At 42.6% G+C, this 22,411-nt stretch overlaps 2 protein-coding genes across 3 annotated transcripts; both read left to right on the forward strand.

Annotated features, from left to right (window-relative positions):
* The first annotated feature begins 644 nt into the window (after positions 1 to 644).
* Positions 645 to 6,009, forward strand: LOC129867304 (nicotinamide riboside kinase 2-like). 2 transcript variants are annotated; one of them, XM_055940619.1, is made up of 8 exons: positions 645 to 899; positions 3,978 to 4,068; positions 4,356 to 4,404; positions 4,623 to 4,797; positions 5,212 to 5,283; positions 5,405 to 5,511; positions 5,653 to 5,735; positions 5,835 to 6,009. In XM_055940619.1, the coding sequence occupies exons 1-7, from the start codon at positions 874 to 876 to the stop codon at positions 5,733 to 5,735; spliced, it is 603 nt and encodes a 200-aa protein (XP_055796594.1). In that variant the 5' UTR covers positions 645 to 873; the 3' UTR covers positions 5,835 to 6,009. The 2 variants fall into 2 exon arrangements, with proteins under 2 accessions (XP_055796594.1, XP_055796595.1); XM_055940620.1 differs by lacking the exons at positions 645 to 899; positions 4,356 to 4,404.
* An 11,038-nt stretch (positions 6,010 to 17,047) lies between these two features.
* LOC129866512 (protein-lysine 6-oxidase-like) lies at positions 17,048 to 20,642 on the forward strand. The gene is made up of 5 exons (XM_055939294.1): positions 17,048 to 18,067; positions 18,332 to 18,440; positions 19,015 to 19,309; positions 19,384 to 19,479; positions 20,523 to 20,642. Exons 1-5 carry the CDS (start codon positions 17,194 to 17,196, stop codon positions 20,640 to 20,642), a joined length of 1,494 nt encoding a protein of 497 aa, XP_055795269.1. The 5' UTR covers positions 17,048 to 17,193.
* Positions 20,643 to 22,411: the final 1,769 nt, after the last annotated feature.

The raw sequence follows: 22,411 nt of genomic DNA on the forward strand, positions 1-22,411 counted from the left end.
ATTTGGAGAGACTATAGACTACAGAAAAAGTGTAATGATGTAAGTTCCCTTTCGAATGATATATCCAAATACATTCAAATAATATATAAGCGACATACATGTAAACTTCAGTGGAGGCGGGTGGGAGGAGGTATGGGAGGATGGGCTTATTGTAATGGCTGGAAAATAATAGATTGAACGGTATCAAACACATCAAACATACGGAAACCACATTTTTGACTCCATTCCATTAATCCCATTCCAGCCATTACAATGAGCCCGTCCTCCTATAGCTTCTCCACTCCAGCCTCCACTGGTAAACTTAAACGTGTAAGTGTGTGTGTGTGTGTGTTTGTGTTGATAGTAATTACTGTAGGTTGAGAGGGGTTAATGGTCAGGTGGGCCGGAACTGCATATGCTTTGGACTTGTGGGACCTGACACAGCTATTTGGAACCCTTACTGTAACTATTTGAAATGTGAACTTCAATGGGGTAGGGGACGTCCCAAGGATCCCAGATAGCAAAGACCGACGTAAAACTGTGGCAAAGTGGCGCATAGCCAACCAATATGCAAATCTTTACGAATCGCCAACGTTGTTTGGGTGTTCTGGTGACATTGATTGGTCACTGTAAAAACGTCACACATTTTATATACGACAAGAAGGGCGGTACCTCGGCGTGACGCAAGTCAAGTAGCCTATAAATTCAATGACCTGCGCAATTTTATCAATAAAATAATAAAATAGAGCTAGCTTGACCGGGAGACAAGCTGAAGGAGAATAAGACCAACACTTGAATAACTCTACAGAGTATTATTTTTATTCTTCACTGTGTTTGCTGTGAGTGTCACTTCAACTGGGACTTGGAGCAGAAGTCTCAAGAACACGACTCAAAATGAAATACGTTATAGGAATTGGCGGGTAAGTTGTAATTTGTCGTAAAAAAAATCGACATGTATTAGTTTATTATATAAAACACATTTTGCTTAGTAAAACATGTATAACCTCATTAGTTGATACACAACACCGACGATGTCAAAACAATAACACATGCCATGTGCTTAGCTAACTAGGAAACATAGCTAACGGTAACGTTAGTTGGCTACTATGAAAGTTGAATTTCTTGCCGGAATACTTTTTTTTTGTTTAAATAGCTCGAGAATCCAGACGAGGCTAATTTACTTACGGCATTAAGCTAGTTATCCGGGACTTGGTTTTGTAGCAAATCGCCTGACACGTTCGTGTTTTGTAGTCGGGCGGGAGATTTAAACTTCCAGCGCGGACTTTCACATGAAAAGTGGAGGGAGTCTGTTTTGAAATTGAGAGCCATACCACAGAACAATGTTTGGTCGTGCTGTAGTTACATACGATAGTAGGCTACACATGGCTGGCAACTAGTATTTATAAATGTTTATTTAAAACATTGATAGCTAGATTATAGACAAGCAAAGCTAACATTTTGCATGGCTGAATATTAGGTTAATAACTGGCTTGAATGTATGTTAATAATAACTAGCAACAGAATAACTCGCTAGAACTGTCAACATTTCGAGTTCTCGGCTAACCTCTGACTAAATTCAAAGATGCAGTTAGCTAACTACCTAGCTACACCCATTAAATGTTGTATTTGATTGCTATTCAAAGTAGTTAACATAAGCTGGCTAGCTAACACTATTTTCGTTAGCAATGTAATCAATTTGCCCTAGTAAAGCTGCCCAGTCCAGCCACAATGGCTAGGTTACAAGGTAACGTTAACTAGCTAAACTCAGCAAAAAAAAAGAAAAGTGCCTTTTTCAGGAGCCTGTCTTTCAAAGATAATTTGTAAAATCCCAAACTTCACAGATCTTCATTGTGAAGGGTTTAAACACTGTTTCCCATTCTTGTTCAATGAACATTTACATTTACATTTAAGTCATTTAGCAGACGCTCTTATCCAGAGCGACTTACAAATTGGTGCATTCACCTTATGACATCCAGTGGAACAGCCGTTGAACTATAGACAATTAATGAACATGGACCTGTGGAACGGTCGTTAAGACACTAACAGCTTAGACGGTAGGCAATTAAGGTCACGGTTATGATAACTTAGGGCACTAAAGATGCCTTTCTACTGACTCTGAAAAACACAAAAAGAAATATGTCCAGGGTCCCTGCTCATCTGTGTGAACATGCCTTAGGCATGCTGCAAGGAGGCATGAGGACTGCAGATGTGGCCAGGGCAATAAATTGCAATGTCTGTACTGTGAGACGCCTAAGACAGCGCTACAGGGAGATAGGATGGGCAGCTGATCGTCCTCGCAGTGGCAGACCATGTGTAACAAAACCTGCACAGGATCGGTACATCTAAACATCACACCTGCGGGACAGGTACAGAATGGCTACAACTGCCCGGCTTACACCAGGAACGCACAATCCCTCCATCAGTGCTTAGACTGTCTGCAATAGGCTGAGAGGCTGGACTGAGGGCTTGTAGGCCTGTTGTAAGGCAGGTCCTCGCCAGACTTCACCGGCAACAACGTCGCCTACGGGCACAAACCCACCGTCGCTGGACCAGACGGGACTCGTAAAAAGTGCTTTTCACTGACGAGTCGCGGTTTTGTCTCACCGGGAGTGATGGTCGGATTTGCGTTTATCGTCGAAGGAATGAGCGTTACAACGAGGCCTGTACTCTGGCGCGGGATCGAGGTGGAGGGTCCGTCATGGTCTGGGGCGGTGTGTCAAAGCATCATCGGGCTGAGCTTGTTGTCATTGCAGGCAATCTCACCGCTGTGCATTATAGCGAAGACATCCTCCTTCCTCATACCCTTCCTGCAGGCTCATCCTGACATGACCCTCCAGCATGACAATGCCACCAGCCATATTGCTCGTTCTGTGCGTGAATTCCTGCAAGACAGGAATATCCGTGTTCTGCCATGGCCAGCGAAGAGCCCTGGTCTGAATCCCATTGAGCACGTCTGGGACCTGTTGGATTGGAGGGCTAGAGCCACCCCCAGAAATGTCCAGGAACTTGCAGGTGCCTTGGTGGAAGAGTGGGGTAACATCTCACAGCAAGAACTGGCAAATCTGGTGCTGTCCATGAGGAGATGCACTGCAGTACTTAATGCAGCTGGTGGCCACCAGATACTGACATTTACTTTTGATTTTGACCCCCCCCCTTTGTTCGGGGACACATTATTCAATTTCTGTTAGTCACATGTCTATGAAACTTGTTCAGTTCATGTCTCAGTTGTTGAATCTTATGTTCATACAAATATTTACACATGTTAAGTTTGCTGAAAATAAACACAGTTGACAGTGAGGACATTTCTGTTTTTGTTGAGTGTAACTTCTGACAGCTGTATTTAGGATGCGTTCGTAAATTCACTCTGGCTATGTATGTACTCTGATTTCTGAGTGCAGAATGACTGATGCATTTACGAACACTGAACACCCGTTGAATATGGCCGGTGTCAGTAAGCATCGGAAAATAAGCACAAATAAATTGTTGCCAGCAGCACAGTCATCAACGCGCTGGATAACATACAGTCTAACCAGCCCTGCTAGGGTGACTAAAATTGTCAGAGATGTTCTCTCCCTTTGTCTGGCAGTAGCTAGCCAACGTTAGCTTGGGTGCTTGACTGCCGTTGTGAGGTCAGAAGGCTCGTATCAACCCTACTCATTGACCAGAGCCTCAAGTGTGCGCTCTGAGAGAAACGCTCCGAATTTGTAAACATACAATCTGATAATGCTCTGAATTGACTGCTCAAGATATGGCAGCCATGTTGGCGCCCCTTTTAACATTACATGGGAAATATTTAAACAATGCTATGCAACTGAATATCTAGAATTAGGACAATATTCTAAAAGTTGGCCTAACACTCAATTATTTGCACTGGTTAGGACTAGCTATGAGGGGAACCTAATATCTATTTATTATTTTTTGACATGCAATGTTGACTACTCAGACTTTCAATACACAGACCTTGCTAAATCAGACATTTGATGTTGATCTATTTTCAGTGTGACCAATGGTGGGAAAACAACTTTGACGAATAGACTGATCAAGTCATTGCCTAACTGTTGTGTGGTGCATCAAGATGACTTTTTCAGGGTAAGCGTTGTCCTCGGCTACAACATAGCTATGTGGTTATCTTTTTGCAATGCATGACCATGCCAAGGGAAGGGCTGCTACATTACCTCCTGGACTTTCTGTTTTAGCTAATATCCAAAACTCACAATATTAACCATGATGTATGCCAATGTAGATCATCTGTGCTCTTCCGCATGTTATTATCCCTGCATGTGTCAGCTGTGTGTCTGGCTTGATGTAATGGGATCTGCCCGTATACAGATCACCCTGCGGTTGCAGCAATGTGTTTTTGGTGACTGTTATTTCAGAAACCTGATCATATAGAAGTCGGGGCGGACGGCTTTAGACAGTGGGATGGTAAGCCTGGATTTCACTGTAGGAGAGTAACTGATCATCCAATGTATTTGGCCCTCAGTGTTACAAACCATCACTCAAAATGTCATTTGATAGTACATACAACATTAATATTGCCCCAAGACTACAATTCCCATTATTCAAGACTGAATAAATTGTCTCAGTCAGCTATATCCCTTCTGAACTTTGCTTTCCTTCCTGTCTTTCTATGTTCTGTGCAGTGATCACAGCATTGGACATGGATGCCATGGCGAATACAATACGAGGATGGGCTGAGAACCCAATGAAGTTTGCCTGCTCCCACGGTGTCAATGTGTCTCCTGCCACGGAGGTGGCTGACCCAGATCAACTGGTCCACATTCTGATCGTGGAGGGCTTCCTTCTGTACAATTATAAGTGAGTTCACCTGCACCACTGCTAACTGGAATTGTACTAGCTAACATGTCTTTTTTTTTAAAGGGGGGTGGTAATCTGATGGTTTGGTTTACATTGCGTAACAATCATTTAGCCCATTGCGTTTCGAAGGGCTTGCAAGTTTTAGTTGTCATGGTTAAGACTGTCAGGATTAGGTTCTGAGAATTGTATGAAAACAAATATTTGGGGCTGTCACATGTGGGTTGTTAGCAGCTAGCTAACTAAATGGCGCACTCCTTGCTGCTGGATTACGTGTTTCTCCAGAAGTGTGTTATCTGTATTACAGGCTGCAGACTACTAGTTAAATGCAGATCTAACCAATACTTAAGTAGACTCAGAACTGTACATTGCAGGGGAGTTTAGTAGAATTACAAGTGACCTTGTTCCCCACCCCAGGTCCCTGATGGATGTGTACAACAAGTGCTACTACATCTCCATTCCATATGAAGAGTGCAAAAGGAGGAGGAGGTGGGAACAAGGAGATCTCAGATCCTTAACATTCATATGTAGCTATAGTATGGGTGTTCTGGCTGAAAAGATTTGCATAATTTTGACTGTTGTGAAATTTGTAATTTTGTTTCCTTTTTAGTACAAGACAATACACCGTCCCAGACCCTCCTGGGCTGTTTGATGGCCATGTGTGGCCCATGTACTTAAAGCACAGGAAAGAGATGGTGGAAAGCGGTTTGGCCATCGGTGTGTTTATTTTAATTTTCTGTTTGTCAGTAAGCATTCTTGAATTTAAGCTGTACAGTTATGTAGATATTTTAGTGGTGTTAGGTAGTAGCGATCTCTTCTCTGGCAAATGTCCTGATCAGTGTTTACATTCTGCTACAGCGTATTTGGATGGTTTGAAATCTGAAGAGCTCTACAGCCAGGTCTATGAGGACATCCAGAATACACTGTTGAATCGTTTATAGGTAAGCGGTGACACTGGTTTGTTTTAGCCCATGTCCCCTTAGTGTTGCTTTTCAAATTGAGTGGTTATCTAACGTGGCCTTTCTGTTTGTACTTTACAGCAGGAACTTGCTCTCCAAACCTGTAAATAGCTCCAAGACTGAAGACTCATTGTTTTATACTTTTTTACGTTTTTCTCATTGTATTCCTTGTAAATAGTATTTGTAAGATGTACTTTCCAAGATCTCATTAATCTCCAATTAAATTGGGTTGTCACTATTCCAAGTGATAATGTTACTCCTTTGTCCTGTCTTTATTTACTGTTCTAAAATTAGGTGTGGTAGATGGGGCATGTATATAGACACCCCTTCAAATGAGTGGCTTTGGCTATTACAGCCACACCTGTTGCTGACTGATGTATACACTTTGGCAGTAGACTGGCCTTAAGCGCTCAGTGACTTTCAACGTGGCACCGTCATAGGATGCCACCTTTCCAACAAGTCATTCTGCCCTGCTAGAGCTTCCCCGGTCAACTGTAAGTGCTGTTAAGTGAAAATGTCTAGGAGCAACAACCTTGCAGAGGCAGACCACACAAGCGCACAGAAAGGGACTTCTGAGTGCTGTAGAGCGTAAAAATCATCCTGTTACAACGCTCAGTACTGAGTTCCAAACTGCCTTTGGAAGCAATGTCAGCACGAGAACTGTTGGTCTGGAGCTTCATGAAAGGGCTATCTATGGCTGAGCAGCTACGCAAGCCTAAGATGATGTGTACTGCCGCGTGTTGTATGGAGTGGGAAAGCTTGCTGCTATTGGACTGGAGCGGTGGAAATGTTTTCTGGCGGGATGAAACACTTAACCATCTGGGTTTGGCGGGTAGCCAGGAGAACGCTAATAAACATCTTAAGTGGCACAGCAGTCTAAGGCATTGCATCTCAGGGCAAGAGGCATCACTACAGTCCCTGGTTTGAATCCAGGCTGTATCACATCAGGCCGTGATTGGGAGTCCCATAGCGCCGCGTCGGCCGGGGTAGGCTGTCATTGTAAATAAGAATTTGTTGACGTGCCTAGTAAAATAAATCAGGTCAAAGAGATGAATCTTCGTTTCATCAAACTAGAGAATGTTGTTTCTCAGGGTCAGAGTCTTTAGGTGCCATTTGGCATACTCCAAGCAGGCTGTTGTGCCTTTTACTGAATAGTGGCCTTTGGCCACTACCATAAAGGCCTGATTGGTGGAGTTCTGCAGAGATGGTTGTCCTTCTGGAAGGTTCTCCTAGCGGCACAGAGGAATTCTAGAGCTCTGTCAGTGACCACTGGGTTCTTGGTCACCTCCCTGATCAAGGCCAGCTCTAGGAAGAGTCTTGGTGGTTCCAAACTTCTTCCATTTGAGAGTGATGGAGGCCACTGTGTTCCTGGGGACCTTCAATGCTGCAGAAATGTTTTGGTACCCTTCCCCAGAGCTGTGCCTCCACACAATCCGGTCTCGGCGCTTTACGGACTATTCCTTCGACCTCATGGCTTGGTTTTTGCTCTGACGTGCACTGTCAACCGTGGGACCTTATATAGACAGGTGTGCCTTTCTAAATCATGTCCAATCAATTTACCACAGGTGGACTCCAATTAAGTTGTAGAAACATCAAGGATGATCAATGGAAACAGGATGCACCTGAGCTCAATTTTGAGTCTCATAGCAAAGGGCCTGAATACTTATGTAAATAAATTTGCAAACATTTCTAAAAACCTGTTTTCGCTTTGTCATTATGGGGTATTGTGTGTAAATTGCAGAGGAATGTTTTTCTCCATCAATTTTAGAATAAGACTAACGTAACAAAATGTGGAAAAAGTCAAGGGTTCTGAATACTTTCCGGAGGCACAGTGCATTTTATTACATTCCAACCTCGTAAAATGAATTCTACACACAATACCCCATAATGACAAAGTGGAAACATGTTTTCAGAAAATGTTGCACATTATTAAAAAACTGAAATAGCTCATTTAGAGAGAGTGTGTGTGTGTCACAGGAGGTTGGTGGCACCTTAATTGGTGAGGATGGGCTCGTGGTAATGGTATGACTGGAATGTTATTCTATGTGTTTGATGCCATTCCATTCGCTCTGTTCCAGCCATTATTATGGGCCATCCTCGCCTCCACTGGTAGAGTGATAGAATCAAGACAGTCAGTGTACACTCACAAATATCCCCTCGGTCCTTCAACGGTTGATACTTTACAATGATACAAAGCATTGCACTTTTCACTGCATCTGAGCTCATTGTCTTGACACTGAAATTTAGAAAATGAAAAATTATACCTATGGACTAGTTTCAGGGCTTGAGCCAATTTATACAAAGGAAAGGCCATGTGAAACAACTATCCAGCCCTGTTACATATCAACATTATTGCTATGGAATGGTTTCAAGTGTGGGTCAGACTAAACATGAGATTTCACAACATTTCCACATATATAGGTTATTGTAATGTCTCATTTCTATAGGGAATACCTACAGTATAGTCCATATGAACCCCATATGCACATAATACAGTTAGTACAGGATACACATGATATACACCGTCCAACGAAGTGCTTACAAAGGTCCTTTGCCTTGTATTGTTTCTCACACCATTAGATTCACTAGATAGGCCTACAGTATATAATGACCGAGAGCCCTATATTTAGAGTTTTAGGACATTGAGGTTTCTGCGTTATGATGCATTTCCATGACATGGAAGCCATGTTAGATCCCCATGGCCAAAATTGGCCAATAGCAATTTAAATAATTTTCTGAACAATATTGCAAATTCTCATCATGAATGGATAAACGGAATGCTCAAATGCGCTAACTTGGCATCCATTTTAGAAGACATTAAATATATGGCTCTGGTATGATCTTATTCCTGTTCTAATGAAATGTGCATGTTGGTGCTGCCGGCCCCAAGGAATGATGCTGTAATATTGGGACAAGAGCTGCGGAGCCTTAAAGCCAATTTATGCTTGATCCGAAAATGTGGTCGGAGGCTCTGTCTGGAGAGTGTGATGCAATTGCGTAGCCTCCGGAGGCCTGCAGAGGCCAAACTGAGCTCTGTACCATATTGCCATGCACCTCCCAAATGTTCTAACAATACGGAGTGCTCCGCATTAACATGATTGGTTGACAGTAGGTTGGGGCGGGAGGTCCTATATAAACAAAAACTAACTTCCTTGACAACTTCCTTCACAATATATCTGCTCCGTTAAGCGCAATAAGTTTGAATGCCCTTCTACAGCGGCCATATCACCATAAATGCTGCACGGTCAGTGCAGATACAACGGCCATATCACCATAAATGCTGCACGGTCAGTGCAGATATCGGATTGACCATGCAGCGCCTTTAAGTAGGTGAAACTTGAAGTGTTGGCAGGCAACTTGTATAACCCCAGTTTACTTCTCAAACTTAGTGTCAAGATGATCAGCCTACTCATCTCCCTCTCTTTGAGGCCAATGTGTATGTCATGTTTGAATTCTCTTAATAGTACTGTAATAAATGCCACTTTTGGGTGCTTGTTGATGGGGCCCAAACATTTCCCTGGCTGTTACCATTCAAACAAGTGTTTCTGTCGAACATAGGACTAGTAACCGAAAGGTTGCAAGATTGAATCCCGAGCTGACAAGGTAAAAATCTGTAAATCTGTAATTTTGAAAATAAGAATTTGTTCTTAACTGATTTGCCTAGTTAAATAAAGAAAAAATAAAGAAAAAATGTATCCCACCTTCATTACCTACTTGGGCCCTGCAGCCCACGTTGGCTTGCTTATCTTACAACTCAGAGAGGTCACAAGCACAGCTTTGGAGGCATCAAAAGCTCACAACGCGAAGAGCCTGACCACTCGGTTTTGAAGTTTGACCAGGAGTACTCACTTCAGTTAGAGGGTGCATTATCAGGTATTGGAGCCTTGAGAGATGACTCACAACGGTTTCTACCACGAAACCACGATTCCAATAACCTCTGTGGTCAAAATAATTGTAAAGTACATCGCCATCGAAACGACTACCGCTATGGCGACCTGTTCGCCTGCACCCAACCCACACAAAGTGTCAGAACACAAGGGTAACAAAGGGTTAAAGGACGATCAAAACGTAGACCAATGTTCTCTAGAAGTTCCACTACGTGAAGAATTATGGCCTCCCGGGTGGCGCAGTGGTCTAGGGTGCTAGCTGCGCCACCAGAGTCTCTGGCTTCGCGCCCAGGCTGGGCTGGGTTCGCGCCCAGGCTCTGTCGCAGCCGGCAGAGCCTGGTTAAAAGATTAAAAGATAAGTCACAAGGACTAGACTGGGACACCAGGTCTGCAGGAATTAATACCCTTTGCAAGGACTTTAAAATTCAAATTTCTCTCGCTCTCGCTCTCACTCGAGACCCTATCCAGGGCCCGCTTGATCAAGAAACAAGCCCACAAGCTTTGTCTATAGACACTGATACAAAGGCTGCGAAGACAAAGGTCAAAAGCTTCATTAAAGCCAAGCCTACTCAAAACCCGAAAGTCAATCTGCTTTCACCTTGAACAGAAATGGCACATCACGTCGTTGTGAACGACCACTCCACTTTGTGGGGAATATGTCCACTAAATGGCGATACCTGGAAACAGTCCTGGAGGACTGCTTAACTTGTCATGCACTAATTGATTTGGGCGCAACAATATCGCTAATCTCTCAAACATTGTTCGATGATCTCAAAAGGGCTTTGAAGTCAACTAAACGTTGGTTAAAAGTGGAACGATGCGACACTACACTTCGAGGTTTCACACCTCGCCTCTCACATTGAGAGTCATGCCGAAACTACACTTCCAGGACGTATCGCTTGTTCACCCCGTGTATGTTACTAGCCTCGAATCTGTACCCCTGCTACTTGGAGCAGACTTGATGGATTGGAAAACCAACCATGTATGGTCACAGGCCACAGTGCCTTCTCCACTGACCACACTGTCTTCCCATAACGCTAGCTGCAATGCAGTTATTCACGAGGGGTGTCTGTCGAAAGCACCCCTTGGGATAAAGACGCTTCGATAATATCTCTACACATTCCATCAGCAAAACTGATTGACCATTCTTTTCATGATTTCGAGCCAGCTGTCTCTGTGAATAAGCAACTTCCCTCCTCCTTGCAGTCATGCAATACCGTAGATGAGATGAACATCTCTTGCTCTTCGGACACTTCCTCAAGACTGCGGCAGTCTCAGCAAGAAAAACATCAATGCGCAGAGCGTAATCTGCTTCCGATGATACAGCCACTGAGCGTTTTGAAGCACAAACACTAGGAGATTTGGTTGAAGGGTTACAGCCATTCTCATAACAACGCGTCCGCTAACAACTCATACATAGGGCCCGACCTTTTTGTTTGTGACTCGAATACCAACACCACTCGCTGGTGGGGGCTCCCGAGACACAAAGGGGGGGAATAGTAGTCCGGACCCATGATGAGCCTCATTGAGGCCGGTGGGGGAGTCGAGACTATGTGCAACACCGTACGAGGCCGCCAAAGCATAAAACAAATCTAGTTGTAAACTCCCCTATGAGAACAATGAGGCGCAGACAGGCCCCTAGACGGGGATAATCTTAGAACACATCTAAGATATTACTGCGGTGTACCACACTGGTCGTAGAAGAAGTCCGGTGGACTTCCACCTCAAACAAATGGCAAAAATAGTCATGCCTTGCCATGTGTAGGTTCAACTACAATACAACTAGTAAAATGCTCTAATCATGTGTCCGGTAGGATAATATTTCAGAATAAATCGGTAGGATAACTGGTCCCCTTGAGTACCAGTACCAATGCCAGCAACAGTCAGTCCAGCTACAATCAGTAAGAAGGTTAGAGACCTAACAAATCAAATTACCCTTGACAACAGTGACAGAGTAGTTAGGAGTCACTCAGAGTGCAACACAGGGAAGGGAATCTCTAGAGCACTCTTCCAATGGTTAACACACATGGCACAAATAAAAGAAAGTTATTAGAAGTCATGAACCATGATCACACCACGTACGACTGGTCCAATGCTTAAAGAGTACTTCCGTCGTGAGGTAAGCTCCTCCATGGATAATATAGCTATGAAATAGACTTCATACCTATTGCCACTACAATAGTGGAAGACACAGGGACTCGTAGTAAAACCACTACAGACTCCCTCGACACCAATTCTGACTGACCTCCAGGCATTGACGTCAAAATTACATGATTACGTCAGACTCATTCTGAACAAGTTGTAGTTTGCCAGGATACTTGGTTTTCTTCTCTTGACATGCGCGCTTGTGTAAGCTTAAACGCACATGTACAACGGAACATCCAATTAGGATTTATGCTAGGATCACTTAAGGGTCAGAGCAAAATACCAGCCTTAGTAAAGTTGAACATTTACTTTGAGGCCTTTGATTCTACAGCTACAGTACTCACCAGTCCATAGGTCATCCCTGTAGACTGCCCGAAGCTGGTACCTTGCAGCTGTAGACTTATCATGTAGTTATCAACTTAGGATAGTGCCTAAGCAATACACCAAGTAGGAAAACCCTAGACATGGCATTAGAGACAATGCCATGATAGTCATTTTGCCAGGACCTTGGACGTATATAGAATACAGTCCAATTAGATGATTAAGGTGTAATAACTATATTTGGTATATCTTTTGTTTATGCTTTCATTCCTTGTCGGTTCAGTTCCTTTGACATTTAGGAAGTGATAGAGCAATAAACAAAGTCCCCATACAACCATCACTTAGTGCCACAACGCCGTTCATTTGGGAATTAATGTAATTATATATTTAATGAGTGTGTGTGCGTTGTTAACATCTGCCTGGTCTGCCTGGTCGTCCAGATCTTCCAATCTGGACGACCAGACAACGGTTCTGAAATGGCTATCACAATCCGGACACCCGCTGTCCATCCTTGTGCCGGCCTGTTCCATTTGCAGAAATCCTACCAAGGTAAACCACCAGAGGGGGTTATCGCAACGGCAATCATCAACCAGGCCATTCCTGTGGTACTTTGCAGCTTCCAGGAAACCCACCAAGGTAAACCACTAGAGTGGGACCGCAACGGCGATCACCAACTGGACATCCACTGCCAATCATTGTGGTGGACTGCTCCGCTTTCAGAAAGCCTACCAAGTTTAACCACCAGAGGGGGACTGCAACGATGATCTACAAACAGGACATCACATGGTCATTATTTTTATATTGATTTGTAACTTGCAGGATAATCACAAGATCCAAACCACCAGGGGGGACTGTCATGACGTGGCCCTTTCTGAGTGTAGATCGTGGCTTCTCCCTCTCTCACCGACCTCATGGAGGAGAGGAAACACACATAACTATATCTCTGAATGTGTACATTTTTTAATTTTGGGGTTTGCATCTAATTCTTGTATAAAATGAATGAGTAAACATGAAACTATTTGTGAAATGATGTAATGTGATGTTAACCTTTTAATTTGAGAGAATTTAATTCTCTGTAAAGTTTCACTAGTCAGCGGCCACGCCCCCGTGAGCACAGACATGATCAGGCGTCATGGAACCGCCCTTTTCTATTGTTACGAATAAAAACCCATCCTGAGGAAATCCTCTTCAGACTAAGCAAACCCACAGCGTGAGCTGTGATTGCGAATAGTTGAGTATCAAGACTAGAAAACCATACCACGTGGTGCATTGGCTACACGACTGGCAATGGTTAAACTCTGAGACTATCGATCCCTACAGAATAAGAGCAAATCTTAGATACTAATTACTAGTCTGCAGCTAGAAATTATGTAAACCTGGGATGCAAATACCGGCAACCGCCGAAAAATCTATTCTAAGAACAATGGACGCCTGACGTATCCATTACAACAGACACTATCAGGAGCCGCCGATAGACCTACATCCACTCTCTGATGAACTGACTCTCCAGCAGACGGACCAACGATTCCAACAGAGAAAACAACAACGACATATGAGCGTAAATATATTGATTGCAATTATTCCCGAATGAGCGAGCGTTCATGTGCAAAGGATTAGCATTTCAATTAATATAATTATCCACTGTGTAGTGAAGCCATTTTGTCTTTCCCGCCTCATTATTGGTCTACACCCCCTGTGTCCAACAAGCTGTCATATCGGCTTAGCCCACTAGGGAATCTTCCCTATCATTGTTAGTAACCAATATCTACTGTTTGTTTGTTTATGCATTTGTGATTATTTATTTAGTTAGTTAGTAAATAAATGATTAAGCCAATTGGTGTATGGATGATTCATGGTTTAGGCTGGGTTCGTGCAGATAACCAAGAATTCTACAACGTTTGAAATTAGACTGACGGAAGGTAATAATAATGAATTAATAGAATACTAATTGATCAGATATTAAAATATCTAAAGTTATATTCGGAAAATTATAAATTTGTAATCTGAAGATTTTCCGTGGTGATTTTCCGTGAAGATTTTCCGTGGTTTTCCCCGACTTCCTAGTTAATTACATTTACATGATTAATTTAATCACGTAATAATAATTACAGAGAATTGATTTGATAAAATAACAGTCTTCACCTTTAATTATACTAAAGACATGACACTATTTGTGTTGTCTTATGTCCCCTATATGAATTGGTACCAAGTGTCTTGCAGTGTTGTGTAACCTGGAGACCATACCGTGAGGACGTGATAGGTGTCGTTGTGTGAACTGTTCTCTCAACACCAACATGGACCCTGCTAAGATCTCTACCGATCTCATGGAAATATACATATGTCCATGGTACATAAGCCAGCTTTAATCAGCTTTTCCACACACACACCCTACAGTAACAGTGCTTGAATTATTCAAAGCTGCTTTACAGTAAGGTCTATATTAAATCTTAACCTAAGCAACAACAAATCCTGTCTAGACATTTTCCTGGAGGAACTTTTCAGAGGGAAAAGTGTATAAACTCTGTTGTACATCCATCATTCTATGCGTGCCTGAATAGCATCTACAGTACACAACATTCTGTATTAAATCAAGGGGAAACTGCATGCCAATAGTTTGTGGTATGATGTTTGGCATGTGGTTAAGCTATTGAAGCACCAATACAGACCGTTGTATGGTTTTAATAATGTCACTACATGACCATGGTCGCATCATCATTTATAGCTACCAAGCTTGTCAACAATTATAACAGTCGTTGTTATTATACCACAATGAAGTACCAAAAAAAATTCTGAACAAATGGCTACAACTGCACCTTGTTTGATATAAATATAAATATCTGATTACAGATGACAAGGGGAGCTGTTTGCATAGCATATTTTCTGGTTACATAATTTGTTTAATTTATGGTAACACTTTACAACATAGAATAAAGTGGATTATTGTTGAGTAATAAGATTGTTAATTATAAGGTTAATAAAATCCATTATGGATTGAGATCGAAAGATAGAGCTTTATTTGAGATGTACTTCGCCTTGCATTTGTGTATAACCACTCTGTTGTGTGTATGTCCATGATGGGTTTGGTGTCCTGATGCGCTTTAATGCTGAACTACACCTGACGTTGGTAGCCGCATGTATTGTAGAGTTTACCATTAGTTTCCTTTCCAAAGAAAAAAAATCAAGTTTGGATGAAGGACAAGGGAGGTTTTGTAAGGGTTTTTAATTATTCCTAGGAGCTGCGGACATTTATTTTATTTATTTTACCAGGTAAGTTGACTGAGAACACATTCTCATTTACAGCAACGACCTGGGGAATAGTTACAGGGGAGAGGAGGGGGATGAATGAGCCAATTGGAAGCTGGGGATTATTAGGTGACCATGATGATTTGAGGGCCAGATTGGGAATTTAGCCAGGACACCGGGGTTAACACCCCTACTCTTACGATGTACTCTGTATGTATGTACTCTTACGAAGTGCCATGGGATCTTTAATGACCTCAGAGAGTCAGGACACCCGCTTAACGTCCCATCCGAAAGACGGCACCCTACACAGGGCAGTGTCCCCAAACACTGCTCTGGGGCATTGGGATATTTTTTAGACCAGAGGAAAGAGTGCCTCCTACTGGCCCTCCAACACCACTTCCAGCAGCATCTGGTCTCCCATCCAGGGACTGACCAGGACCAACCCTGCTTAGCTTCAGAAGCAAGCCAGCAGTGGTATGCAGGGTGGTATGCTGCTGGCCATCACCTCCGTTATCCTTCATTGGAGTGCACAGAAGAACACGACATAAAAAGTGAAAGGTATGGTAACCACAAAAAGTGAACTACATAGTTGAGGTAAGTTACATGGTCAGATGTTTGTATTACAAATCCCTGCTGTGACCTTTAAATACCTGGTTTGACCTGAAGGCATAGGCCTATGTAGGCCTACTTTTTATCTAGTGTGCCAATAACAAACATTTGTTTTACAAAACTTAATTTATTTAATTACTTACTATTTTATTTCGTATTCGACTCGAGGTAGAATAACTGGTGACCAGTTGAACAACGTGATCTGTTGCTTTTATACAACGGATGCAGCCTTCTTTAGAACGACACTGCCGTAGACTTGACGATAGGTCGTATGGCAGGAATTGTGTAATTTTCCTTAACCAGGTCAGGCGCACTGCGTTTTTTAAACTCAGTAAATACTTTCCCTGTATGTCCACTGCCATCAGGTGGCAAGCAGGTTTTGTGGAGACGTGCTGTAATCGAGGGACCAGAGTGGAGAGTCATAGAGAAACAGAACTCGATAACCCCTATTCTTATCCCTCAGCTGCATGGTACTGTATTTCAGAGAGGTGGTGTGAGGTAATACAAGCCCCGCCCCACTATGTGCTTTTCCAATGTGGCATTTACCGTTAAAATAAACAGGATGAATGGATCTCAAAGAGCCATGCAGCAGCAACGCGCGCCACCTGCATGTGTGCTTATTTTCATGATGCAAATAGCACCTATTATAAAACACATTTTCTATTCCCCTTATTATGAAGGTTTCAATTTAATCCACGTATAGAACGTATTGCTTATGATGACTATCAGTCAGTTGTTGTGACAGAAGTTCCCAATTGCCAAGAGGTCAGTGCGTCATGACGCAAAAAAAATAGACAAAAAAGTTGGATGACTAATCAGGGACACATTTGTTTTTACTAAAACCACTTAATAAAAAATAAAAAAATCTCAACGTGCTCTGAGAAAGGGCTACCGCTTATGCGGAAAATGTACTTATATGCCTACTGAACAAATAGCCTAGTTGTATAGCACGCCCGATATGGTGACGAAACGGTTAAGTTAAACACGGTGTCTGTAAAATAAGCCCTTGCTCCTCTCTGTGCATGCGTAGACAAGCTAATTATATGAAAGTGAGTGCCTACATTTCCACTCCAAGTAGTTCACCTGAATTTCACTATGGAGATGTGGTGCGCAACTCCCTGACAGAATCAAGTGTGTGTACAAAACATCACCCGTACCCCAGCATCACTTAGATTACATTTTTACCGAAGTGACAAATTTACGAAGTGTTTTGTGTAGTTCAGATACTTTTTGCCATGGAGAGGTTTTCTTTTCTACTGTTTTGCCTGCTTTATGTTCTGGTTAGTTTAAGCACTGGACAGCACCATTTACGTGCGCGAATGGGGCCATGGAGACACAGAATCCAATGGGAGAACAACGGTCGGATGTATAGTTTACTCAGCACGGGGTCTGAATATCTCGCACCGGCACAGGCGAGGAAACTACCTGCTCAGCTCTATCTGACCACCAATAATGATTTCAATATACGTCACCCACCTTCTCCGAGGGACACGGTGCCGGTGGCGGGATACCCAGGAGCGCGTCCCCCTCCCCAAGGAGGCACCGGTTCCACTTCCAACGGTACCGGTACAGGGGCTCTCCAGGAGTTCTCAGGCAGTGGGATACCGAGGGGAGGACGAAACCCTACTCGGGTTGATGTCAGCCTGCCGGTTCGGCGACAGGTCTCTGTGTCACCGGTCAGGAGCGCAGAGATTACGCATGGTCGCGGCACGAGCCAAGCGCGACATGAGACCCCAGAAGCATCAGCCCACCCACCCACATCTGGCTACATGAATAATGCCGAGGATGCAGGCAACAGACAACGCACCCAGCACATTGCCCAAGCGGCGGATTCTATTCCCTCGTCCAGAAGCATTCCAGCTCCAGAATCAAATACATCTCCAACTGCGCTGAGTGCGCTTTCTAACAATGGCGTGGAGGCGCACATCACCCGCTCGCAGCCCCAGCAACCGAGGAGGGTTGAAAGTAATAATATGATAGGTGATTATGGTGATGATTCCACGGACCCAAATAAAAACCACCAAAATTCTGTTTTTTATAACGGAAGAACCAGAGAACCTGTGCTTCTTCCAGCGGGAACAGGCTATGGCACCAGATTATTTCATAACGGTAAGGTAGACAGTATGTGAGAATTAGGCTAGCTTTTCTATATCTTATATAGTAGGGTGTTCTTTTTTACCCAGGGCCATTTGCTTTGCATTATGCGGACATATTTTTACATCCAGATAAAAGTACCGAATATTACAAACAATACATAAAACGCTTCAGACTCTCTTGTTGATAAAAATACAAATGTGGTAGGTTACAACAACCCTCACACACCCTTGTAAATCATACAGCTAACACGGATGGATTGTGATTCCTCTTCCCCAGGTCTCCCAGACCTTGTCCCTGACCCCTACTATATCCAAGCTGCTTCTTATATCCAACGGGTACAGATGTATGCCCTGAGATGTGCAGGAGAGGAAAACTGTCTGTCACGGTAGGAGTTCATGATTTATTATTGATTACACATATCAATGTGTAAGATCAATACCACTAAACCATTTATATTGGTATCATCAATGTAATATAACACTAATGAATAATATTTGACATATACAGTCATTTGTTTGATTAGAGGTAGACATCAGGCAGGTTGTGTCGACCAGACTTCCTTGGCACTGGCCCATTTGGAAGTAACAGTATAATGACAGTACCATACAATCTGGCAGCCGACCTCAATTTTTCCCTCTGTATCTCTGCTCTGCCAAGTAAAATAAACTTCAAATGAAAGGCTGTGGATTCCTGAGGTGAATGTTAAACTGTCCCAAATACACCTCAAACCTCCTCCTCAGTGTCTTCTAAAGCATAATACGTGAACTGTTACTAACTTGTTATTAAGCTGCCATTAATGACAATTCAAATGACGGTCCATACACTTATCTGTAATAATTGGGGCCAGGAGTTTTTTCTGACCAAGAAAGTTATGGTCATGTGACATTGTCAGGAAAAACTCCTGAACCTAGTCATTATGTACAGTCTATTATTTGCATTTTTAATTTCTCACCCCCAAGGTCAGCGTATCGACCAGGTGTCAGAGACATCGACTACAGGACTCTACTGAGGTTTCCTCAGAGGGTGAAGAACCAGGGGACTGCTGACTTCCTCCCAGTCAAACCCAGACACCAATGGGAATGGCACAGCTGCCACCAGCACTACCACAGCATGGAGGCCTTCAGTAACTATGACCTGCTGGATGTCATCACAGGCAGGAAGGTGGCAGAGGGACACAAGGCCAGCTTCTGTCTGGAGGACACGAGCTGTGACCCGGGAGTCCGCCGACGCTTCGCCTGCACAGCACACACACAGGTTCTGATAGTTTAATTGATCAATCGATCAACCAATCAGTTTGTTATATGTTTTTAATCACATGTTTGGTACAGGGATTGGGTCCTGGTTGCTACGACACCTACAATGCCAACATTGATTGCCAGTGGATTGACATCACAGACGTGCCACCAGGAAACTATATTCTCAAGGTAACACTATAGCCACTTTAAGGAAGAGACAGATATACAGTGTGCTCCAAAAGTATTGGGACAGTATTGGCTCTGTAATTCAGCACTTTGGATTTGAATGACTGTCAGCTTTAATTTGAGGGTATTTTCATCCATATCGGGTGAACCGTTTAGAAATTACATCACTTTTTGTACATAGTCCCTTCATTTTAGGGGATCAAAAGTATTGGGGGAAATCCACTTATATGTATAGTAAAGTAGTCAAAAGTTTAGTATTCGGATAGTCCTGAATTAATCGTGAATAATGATGAGTGAGAAAGTTACAGACGCACAATATCATACCCCCAAGACCTGCTAACCTCTAACCATTACAATAACAGGGGAGGTAAGCATTTTTTGGGGTTATGATATTTGTGTCTGTAACTTTCTCACTCATCATTATTCCCAATAAATTCAGGATTACCTGTAATCATGGTAGCAACCACATTAGTGTAGAAGTGTTTAGAAACATATTCTATTCTTATTTACAATAAAAGTGACTCCAAAATGACACAATACATTATTTCACATTCATTTCCATTGGGCACAAAATAATCTGAAACACAACCAAAACAAACAGCAAATGCATCCAACAAGTTTGTAGGGTTACAAGCTTAACGTAATCATTACGAGCTAGAAATATGGGACCAAATACTAAACTTTTGACTACTTTAATACACATAAAAGTGAATTTGTCCCAATACTATTGGTCTCCTAAATGGGTGGACTATGTACAAAAAGTACTGTAATTTCTAAACGTTTCACCCGAAATTGAGGAAAATACCCTTAAATTAAAGCTGACAGTCTGCACTTTAAGCTCATAGTCATTGTATCATTGCAAATCCAAGGTGCTGGAGTACATAGCCAAAACAACAACAAATATGTGTCACTGTCCCAATACTTTTGGAGCTCACTGTAAACCAGATAGATACAGCTCTTTGTCACTGGAATTTTTCAATTGTCCAAAACATATAGCAAAACTAGCAACATGTCATTGACCCATCTTGTCTCACGATGTACCTCAGGTGATGGTAAACCCAACTATGCAAGTGCAGGAGTCAGATTTCTCAAACAACATAGTGAAGTGTGATATCAGGTACACAGGAAGCTATGTCCATGCCAGGAACTGTAGGATCACTGGGTAAGTCACAAAGACTTTCTGTATATAATTGATATATACATTTAATTTGTGATACTGTGAAATATGTGTTTGTTTATCATTGGTTTGTGTTGATTCTACAGGAGTTAACCCTAAATTGCTCTGATGGAGGGGGCCATTTTCTGCTACCATACACCTGCCAATGATAACCAAGCCAGACGAGTAACATGTATGGATTTGTATCAATATTTTTTGTTGAAGTCAGTATTGACACCTGTCTTTCCTTCAGCACTTTCTGGCTTTTGTAAATCATCCAATGCATATGTTCTTAGGTGTGAGCTGTGATGTACTTAGCTACAGTAAGTATTTAACAAGTTATCCTCTTTGTAATAAAGACATGTACGTCCTGCATGAGAGCAGCGGAGGTTGTATACAGTATGTCAAAGTTACAGTAGTATAATGCTAGGCTAAAATGTATACTATGGTGCTGTGCAAACATAGACATAACAAGTCTTCGAAAAGGCCATTTCAAATCAAACAAATTTGTTTGTTTTGTGTCCCAAGTTGGCGGTTATTCCAAGAAAGTCAATGGTGCTCTTGTCTCCTTTAGGACATTTCTATTTTGATGGAGAATAAATATAGTAAACCAGGCACTGACCCAAAAGTGTTATGCTCATTGAAATGAGCCACATGTATGTACTGTATTTATGTGATTAATGTACCATATATTCCTATGTATGGATAATAAAATGCATGGATTTCTTTGCATTCTTTTATAGATTCAAACTACTAAAGTAGGCATAAGAACATTAACTGCTACTGTCAAACAGTGTATATACTGGGTTTAAAAATATATATATTTGGTTATTTTGTAATGAAAATAGATACTGTATGTTTTTGAGGAGGTTTTTCATCAGTTCTTCGTTTTAGAATTTGTCTTTTGTAATAAAGTTTGCCTAAAAATGTTGAGAAAAATATCAAATATGACTGGAGCCTTATTCTAAACTCAGCAACAACAACAAAAAAATAATTTCAGGACCCTGTCTTTCAAAGATAATTCTTAAAAATCCAAATAACTAAACACATCTTCAATGTAAAGGGTTTAAACACTGTTTCCCATGCTTGTTCAATGAAACATGAAAAATTAATGAACATGCACCTGTGGACCGGTCGTTAAGACACTAACAGCTTACAGACGGTAGGCAATTAAGGTCACAGTTATGAAAACTTAGAACACTAAAGAGGCCTTTCTGCTGACTCTGAAAAACACCAAAAGAAAGATGCCCAGGGTCCCTGCTCATCTGCATGAACCTGCCTTAGGCATGCTGCAAGGAGGCATGAGGACTGCAGATGTGGCCAGGGCAATAAATTGCAATGTCCGTACTATGAGACGCCTAAGACAGCGCTACAGGGAGACAGAACGGACAGCTGATCATCCTCGCAGTGGCAGACCACGTGTTACAACACCTGCACAAGATCAGTACATCCGAACATCACACCTGCGGGACAGGTCCAGGATGGCAACTCCGAGTTACACCAGGAACGCACAATCCCTCCATCAGTGCTCAGACTGTCCGCAATAGGCTGAGAGAGGCTGGACTGAGGACTTGTAGGCCTGTTGTAAGGCAGGTCCTCACCAGACATCACCGGAAACAATATCACCTATGGGCACAAACCCACCGTCGCTGGACCAGACAGGACTGGCAAAAAGTGCTCTTCTCTGACGAGTCGGGGTTTTGTCTCACCAGGGGTGATGGTCGGATTCGCGTTCATTGTCGAAGGAATGAGCGGTACACCGAGGCCTGTACTCTAGAG

Source organism: Salvelinus fontinalis, chromosome 12, assembly GCF_029448725.1.
Source record: "Salvelinus fontinalis isolate EN_2023a chromosome 12, ASM2944872v1, whole genome shotgun sequence".
Taxonomy (NCBI): Eukaryota; Metazoa; Chordata; class Actinopteri; order Salmoniformes; family Salmonidae; genus Salvelinus; species Salvelinus fontinalis.